Raw genomic sequence first — 8281 nt, 5'->3', positions numbered from 1 at the left:
GCTCAGAGCCATTTGCTGTTAGGCAATGTGCAGCACACTTACTTGGCATAAAACACATGGAAAAACACTGTGCAACTCCCAGCCGGTGCCTTTCAAACGGTGAGGGACAGCTTCTGTAATCATTCTAGATCTGTATGCACTGTTCACATCTGTAGGTTCACCTAACTGGTAAGAAATACTCAAGGCCCTAATATTGTCCAAACCAAAAAATATTTGGAGAACCTGGTTTAAAAGAACTTCCACAAGCCCAGCAGGGGAGCGTGCTTTGTCAGCCAGCCTCTTCGTCTGCCATCCCCACCCTGCAGTCACACTTTGCACTTCTCAGCTACGAATGGATATGTGGAATTATATTCTCTACAAAAATCTTGGTATCAAAGTGCAAAAACGTCCTCTTTTGCTTGTAGAAAATGATGTTTAGATATAAAACTAACCCAGCTGAAGTGCAGGGTTTTTAGCTCGAGCTCCAGGAGATTTGGCCTGACAGAAGACAGCACAGGAAGGGAAAAGTGCAAAAAAAGAGATAAAGCGAGAGCTCACGGTCCACACCGCTGTTGATAAAACACTGTAATAAAAGTATTTCAAAGGCATTATAGCACAAGGGAGGGAGGGAGGGAGGGAGGGAGGGACGGACGGACGGACGGACGCCGTGCCGTAGCCGCTAACCACCACCGCCAGGCGCCCCCGGCCAACAGTCGAAGCCTCACCTCAGCCGTCCCGCGCTTGCCCCGTAAGCACGTGAACGGGGCGGGGCAGCGCCGCTTGCGGCCAATGGGAGGAAGAGACCCAGCCGCGGCGGGCGGGGCCACGGGGCGGAGGGGCGTGGCCAGCGGCAGCCGGTGGGCGGTGGCACGTTGGGCCGCCCCGGCGCCCCTCCAGCCAGCGCCGGCTGCCTGCGGCCGCAGCCCGCCTCCCGCCCTGCCCTGCGGACGTGGAGCCGGCAGCCGGCGGTGAGTGGGGAGTGGGCGGCCGTCGCCCAGCGGGAAGGGGCTCTCGCTGCCTGCGCCACCGCCGCGAGGGGAGGAGCCTCCCCCTTCCCGCCCACCCCGGCCTTCCCCGCCCTGGCGCGGAGCCAGTGCCGAGCCGCCCCTCACCGCCCCGGCGGGCTCGCCCGGCGGCGTTCAGGAGGACGGGGAGGATGCCGGGCCCGGGGACCCCGGGTCGGGCCTGGCAACCGGCTCGGCTGCGGTAGCCGGCCTGTCGCCGGCGCGGTGCCCGCCGCAGCTGTGGGCACCCCTCCCCCCCGCCGACGCGGGCGGTGCTCGGGCTCGTGCCCGCCTCATGCGGCCGCGGTGGGCTCCGGGGTGGCGGCGGCGGCGGCGGGGGGCAGGGGCGGCGCTCGCTGGCGGAGCGCGGCCTGGCGTGAGGGAGGGAGGGAGTGAGTCACCGGCCGTGCCGGCGTGGGGGGGCCGGCCGGGCCTCTCTCCGCCCCGGTGGTCCGATTCCTGTAAAAGGAGAGCGAGGCGCAGCCCGGCAGCGGGAGGGTGCCGTCGTGGGTCGCCTCAAAGCGGTCACGGCGAGGGGCGCTGCCGCTTCTGGCTGCCCGGGGACGCCGGGCTGGCGGCAGCCGGGCAGCGAGTCTGCCGCTGCTCTGCACGGCCACCGTGCCAGCCGCCCCTTGGAAAGCTCCCCCTGCTCTGAGGGGTGCGCTGCCTTGGAGACCGCCCTGGGCGGCCACCCAGTGGCTTCGTGACTGGGAAGTGGACTGTGGGGGTTAGAAGTCCTTTAGTCTCTCTTCCCCAGGCTTCTGGGTCTGTCGTAAGTTACACTGTGCATAGGCATGAAAGAAGAGGCCAAGTTACGTCCCATAGGGTCTGTGCTAGGCATTGAACTAGCTACTCTGCGGTACAGGAGATCACAAACGCAAGTTGGAAGACTGCTTCAGCCCTGTTCTAGTTTTCAGCAGTAATAAGTCTAAAAATAACAAATCTTGCTTAGTCACCACGCCAAGCACAATGGTTCTGAATAAATGATAGGAGCCAAGTTTACTGAGTAGCGTGCTGTTTATACAAAGGCTGTTTTCAGAAGATAGCTGTTCTGTGAAGTGATATTGTTAACTAGTAATATTTAATAATTATCTAGTGCTTTTCATTTTTTAAATTCTTTAGAAATTGCAATATGCACAATGTGGCAGGCATTATCTTTTTAAAAAAAAATAAAACTGATTATGGAAAGTGACGCAATAAGGTGGAGTAACTCATCAAGACAGTCTAGTCAATCACTGACAATCACAGTTACAGTGCCTTATCCCTGATTATGTTTTCCTTTGATTCATTCTGCTTGTGTGGATTTGCATTTAAAATGTTTTTAAATACTTTATTAATCTAGTGTGTTTCTTTTAAAGACATACATACTTCAGAGCTTTAAATCCAAATGCTGCAGAATTGTGTGCATGTGAACTGGCAAGTGAAACTAACTGAAAACCCCATTGAAATTTGGCTTGAAAGCTTTTTTTGCCAGTCAAAAGCAAATGGACTTGTTTATTATGATATGCATATGTTGTTACAGTATAGCTGTATTTTGTAGGATAATTTATATGAAATACTGGAGATTGTGATTTCTCTGTGAATCACACAAGTATAACTGTCATAAAAGCTGAACTGCATCCTTAGAGCAACTTACTTAGAAATGAAGTAATTTCAGTCTTTGAACAGGAGGGGGAAAACTGCTTAAAGGCAGTGGGTAAAATCCTTTCTTCAGTGAAGTTAATAGCAAAAAAACCCAAACCCACCAAACCTTTCCCTCAGTTTTAAATTCAGTAAATTCAGTCTGTGATAGGGTTTTTTGTTTGGTTTTTTTTTTAACTGAGTAGGTTAGTTACCAGATTTATATTTTTATACCAACACCCCTAAGTTGCTTTATGAAGCATGATATAATGATCTCTGTAGAATCATTTATATAAAAGTTGAAGGCACAATGTCAACAAGGCTTAAGAGGAGCGACTGAGGGAACTGGGGTTGTTTAGCCTGGAGAAAAGGAGGCTCAGGGGAGACCTTATCGCTCTCTACAACCGCCTGAAAAGAGGTTGTCGTGAGGTGGGTGTCGGTCTCTTCTCCCAAGTGACAAGTGCTAGGACAAAAGGAAACGGCCTCAAGTTGTGCCAGGGGAGGTTTAGATTGGAGACTGGGAGAAATCTCTTCACCGAAAGGGTTGTCAGGCATTGGAAGAGGCTGCCCAGGGAAGTGGTTGAGTCACCATCCCTGGAGGTGTTTAAAAGACCTGTAGATGTGGTGCTTAGGGACATGGTGTAGTGGTGGACTTGGCAGTGTTAGGTTGACGGTTGGACTCGATGGTGTTAAGTGTCTTTTCCAACCTAAATGATTTTATGATTCTATAAAGGTTCACTTAGGTCATTTGCATTATTTACATACAATGCTATGCTGATGCTCAACACTGTAGCTGGACTTTGTCACAGAACACCTGGTTTATATCTTTCATCGAGTCATTTAAGTGCTTTGTGCATAATTTGCCTATCTATATGATAGCTGTCCTGCTCACCTACCCAAGGTGGTATAAGTTTCCTTGGCATGGCTAAAGCTTCACAAGATTAACTGAGAAGGTTCCTCCTTAAATGTATAATCTGTTTGCACACGCTTACCAGGAGAAGCTTATTGGTTTTAGATATCTGTTTTACTAATGTTCTCTTCTGTTAATGTTTTCTTTTCTGACAAATACACTGTAGGAAGTGTATTTGTACATAAACTGTTGTTTTTGATGATAGTTTCTCCTTATTACTTTGTTTTCATTTATTTATTTGCTTTCTCATCACTACTACTTTGCTTTACATAGCAACAACAATTTTCCTACTTAGAGAGTAGGACATAAACGTCACTGAAGACTGGTAGCATCTTGCCAGGTGACAATTGGAGAGGTTACTTAAACTGCTCTTTTCAGTAGGTCCACAGAAACGGGCAGCTGCCACTTTGCTAAGCTCAGATGTATGTAACTCACTATAGTAAAGTTTTGTGTTTTTTAGATTGATACCAAATTTTTTTTTAACGCTGGCATTTTTGGTTTGTTTTTGTACTTAGCAAGCTCTCAAAAGATGGCGGAAAGCTGGTCCTTCTTGGATACTTTTGAGCCTAACTTCAGGCCTCTGGTAGTAATTGAGCTTGCAAAAGGCACCAAAGAGGAAACCATAGATTGGTTCACTAAACGAATTGTGGACAAAAAGGCAAATGGAGGTGAGTACAGTATGATCTTCTGTAACACTTTGAAATCAAATTGGCTGTCATCGTAGTATGAAGACATACAGAAAATTAGTTTTCAGGTAGTTTGTGGTTTAATTATTGTTTAGCCAATCCCACTCCATTTCGCATTTTTTAAGTCGCTTCTTTTATGTAAGAGTAGAGCTTCATGCTGGTGTCATGAAAATGTAATAACTGAACCCTGTTAACCCAGTTACTAATGAAAATATTGGCTTAAGGTCACACGCCTGTTGAACTCTAGAATCATTCCATTTTTGTGGTGAAACCCTAATAACCTGTCTTTCAACATAGTTTCGATACCAGTTTTTATATTAATTGTCTAGAGCATGTTTCTCCTGTTGCTTATGAGACCGTTGTAAGCCTTGCCAAAATGAAGATGCATCACATCTACTATCCTGTCCACAACACTTGGTACCGTGTTGTAGAATGAAATTAAGTTAGCAGGAAGCAATTTAATCTTGATAAATTCATGTTAGATTTTAATTATCTTTCTGCGAGCTTGTAGGCTCTTGCAAAGACGGTATTCCATTACTCGTTTTAGTATACTTTCAGGAATTGAAGTTAGGCTAATTAATTTGTATTTCCTTAGACTTTTTTTTTTTTACATTTTTTAGAAAGGCATTATTTATGGCTGTTATAGCTTATATCTTATGGTCAGTAATACTTCCGTGGCTATTGGATTTGTGACTACAAACTTGCTTTCAGTCCTCTGTTAGGTAAGTCAGGGATGTTTCTATTTCAAAAGTCTAGTCTCTTTAAAACGAGTGGGACTGTTTGCAGAAGCACTGGTTGCTTACATGATATCAAGCATGACAGGAGTAGATCCAAACTGTCCCCATTGTTCCAGTTCACTGTCCGTGAGCACTTCCACAGAAACAGGGCTAAATCAGAGGGTGACCCTGCAAGATTCTGAACACCACACGTCAGGTGCTGTTGAAGCCTTAATTCTTTGTGCCCTTAAAAAGATGCAGCTTCAGTACTCCTGATAACTGGGTCCAATATGATGGATGCTAAAATACTAGGCTTTTGAGACGTAATTTTTATGTATTCTCTTCCTTATTTTGCCTTTCTTTACTTTAAAGGTGCACAACTGCTGGTTAAACCATTGGTCACAGAAAATGGAAATGAAAATATTTATCTAGTTGGAGCTTCCCACTTAAGGCTGTTGCTGGGAGCTGAAACTGTGGGTTTGGTGAAGGAATGTAATGATAACTCAATGAGAACTTTTACATACAGCAGTAGAAAAACTTTCAAAGATTTTGCAGGTAAGCAATTTTAGGGCTCTTTCTCATTGCAAAGCTGTGGCTAAAGATTATACGCAATTACACCGTTAAGGCTTTCACAGTCTTTCTGTTCCTTGGAATGGTAACAGTGAACAGCCGTGAAAAAAATACTCATTTTTACCTATGGAAATTCAGATCATATAATGAAATTAAAGTATTTTTTTTCTTTCACATGGCTTTCACTTTTTGCTTGTGTTTTATTTTATGCTTTTGTATGCTCCAAATAGTCTCTTATTTGTGTGAAAGATTTTTGTTGAAAATAAGGCAAGAAAAAAGAGTTGATAAACATGAGTGCAGGATTAACAATCAATGTTATGAATTAATATAGCAATTTAATTTCTTAATAACACATGAGCCAGTTGAGGCTTATTATCTTATAATTAGCTGGAGAAAATAGAAATATTTTGCTCTATTATATTTACACATCAAGCAAAATTAAATAATTAAATAACACTACAGAGCCATTCAATGGCATTTGGGCATGATTAGCGAAATCATTCCTTTTCCTCTTTTATTTTGAGGAGGTGCCAACGCAGTAACATTTTCTTTTAAATGTACTACCTGTAAGGTATTTAACCTCCCTACAGTGGCAGAACTCATTTTGCTCTCCAGGTAAATATTGGAGTTCCAGCTTAGTCTTGCTAATACTTTTCATGTGCCTGTTTCAGTGATGTCTTTCACCACATTTTCAATATAAAGGTTCTTGGATCTGTCTGAAACAATAATAAAGTTGAGTTTTGTTGTTTGTTTGGTGCCAGTTTATTCAACACCACTGCTGTGTTCAATAACTGTTGTGCTGTCTTTTCTTTTGTGACCTTGCTTTCCTGAAATTAGGAAACCTTGAGATGAAATGTCAGTTGCAAAGGTGCCATTTCTGTTTTTCACGTGTTTACATTCTTAATGCTAATCTGATTGTTACTACTAACGGATTCTCTAGTAGCAGCTGGAACTCCAACTACTGTAAAACTAAAGGATAATTTTTGCTATATCTCCTGGTCTTTTTTCTTTTTTAAAACACTAATATAGTTTTAGTTTTGTCCAGATCTGATCAGAGGATAAAATAGTTGACCGTGCTTTGATGAGGTGAAAAATGTCATCTACAAAAGAAATCCTGCAGTCTGTCTTGTCTTACTAATATTTCTAATTCCCCAATTTAACTGATACTATACTCTTATTCTTTGTGTTAGAGATTTGTTGCTGGTTTAGCTTCTTTCTTAGTGTATTTAGGGCCATCACTATAGTTTCTTATTCCTAAGGGGGAAAAAAAAAAATCAATTGGTCGTTATCTCAAGGAAACCAGACTCTGTTTCTTTGATGATAAATTGATGGGGTTGACAATAGGTTTGTAGCTCTTCAAAATTTGGGATTTTTGGAAAGGTTTCTTATTGTTTTACCTTATTTCTGTATTTTTATCAGAACTAATTGTCTCAAATGGCTTATCATTATGTTGTATGGGCAATAAAGAGGAAGATGCTGTGATATGTGGTGTGAAATGCTTACTGAAAATGGGATTTGTCCTGACATCTTACTGTTTTTCATTATGAAAATACTTCAGGAACTGTATGGCAGAAAGGGGTATGGAGATTCTGAGATTGGCAAATAGTGGATGCCTAAGTAAGAGTCTTTCAGTAGGGCAAGAGTATACTTGCTGGTATACTAACCCAGCCTCCAGCAATTAGTACTTTAGGGTTGTCTGTCTCTTGAGTGATTTGTTCTCTTAGTTCACCTGGGTAGTCCAAAATGCAGTGGCCAACATGTGCCAGTTAGGGAAAACTTCTTCCCAAGACATTTATTTTAAAAAGTGGAGGTTTTGCTAATGGATGTTGGTTGGCAGTAATTGTCATATAATTTTTTTTTTTCTGATTCTGGTAATTTTTGATATTTATTTGCTGCCAGGGTTGTCTTCCTATGCTGCACAATTTCATATTACCTTCTTTTTGATTTAGATGATAATCACAATTTCCTTACAATGGCAGAAGGTCAGTATATCATCAAACATGAACTTGAAAATTTGAGAGCTAAAGATGAAAAAATGATCCCTGGATATCCTCAGGCAAAGCTGTATCCAGGAAAATCAATTGGTAAGCAATGTAGTTTGCCTGTAACTCACTGTGTTGACGTAGGATAGTGTTCATGGTGAAAAAAACTTAATTTTCTTGCAATGAAGAGAAATCCTTCAGACACTGAAGTCCCACTATTTTTAATCAACTTTGTTTTCTCACCGCTCCACAGTGATAGGACGAGAGGCAATGGATATACAGTGCAACAAGAGAAATTCTGAGTAGATATTAAGAAAATGTTTTTTTCACGATGACGGTAATCAAACATTGGAACGGGGTTTTAGAGATATTGTGGTAACTCTGTCCTTGGAGACTTTTAGATCTTGACTGGACAAGGCCCTGAGCAGCCTGATTTAAGCTGGACCTGCTTTGAGCAGGAAGTTGGACCAGGTGACTTCCAGAGGGCCTTCCAACCTGAGTCTTTCTGTGGGGCTGAGACTCTGGCCTTATGTTCTCTTCAGCTAGATAATTTTCATGTATATTGATGTCACCCATTATTTTTATAATTAGTACCAAAAATACTGTTTTTCTAAAAAATTACATAATGATATACTTGGATTGTCTCTGTATAAAAATACTGGAATGAGTAACAGTGTTCCAGAGCTATAAATTTCAAAATACGAAGGAAGTAAGTTTTATTTCATTCATTTGATTTCATTTATCCTCCTCTTTGCTTCAAGAGCTCTTCCTTTTCATGGCAGAAAGAAGCAAGGAGAGCTAGTGCTATTTTTAT

General features: G+C 42.7%; 1 protein-coding gene across 1 annotated transcript in view; it reads left to right on the top strand.

The window, feature by feature from the left end:
- The first annotated feature begins 884 nt into the window (after positions 1-884).
- ANO10 (anoctamin 10) overlaps positions 885-8281 on the top strand; it is a 134393-nt gene continuing 126996 nt past the window's right edge. Inside the window, exons 1-4 of the mRNA XM_076331116.1 lie at positions 885-947; positions 4029-4181; positions 5288-5470; positions 7435-7569. Coding sequence (XP_076187231.1) covers positions 4043-4181; positions 5288-5470; positions 7435-7569 — 457 coding nt within the window. The 5' untranslated portion in view covers positions 885-947; positions 4029-4042. The remainder of the gene's footprint in view (positions 948-4028; positions 4182-5287; positions 5471-7434; positions 7570-8281) is intronic.

This window comes from Aptenodytes patagonicus, chromosome 2 (assembly GCF_965638725.1).
Source record: "Aptenodytes patagonicus chromosome 2, bAptPat1.pri.cur, whole genome shotgun sequence".
NCBI classification, from domain to species: Eukaryota; Metazoa; Chordata; class Aves; order Sphenisciformes; family Spheniscidae; genus Aptenodytes; species Aptenodytes patagonicus.
Note: the sequence above shows the minus strand (reverse complement) of the source record. Positions and strands in the feature narration are given on the sequence as shown.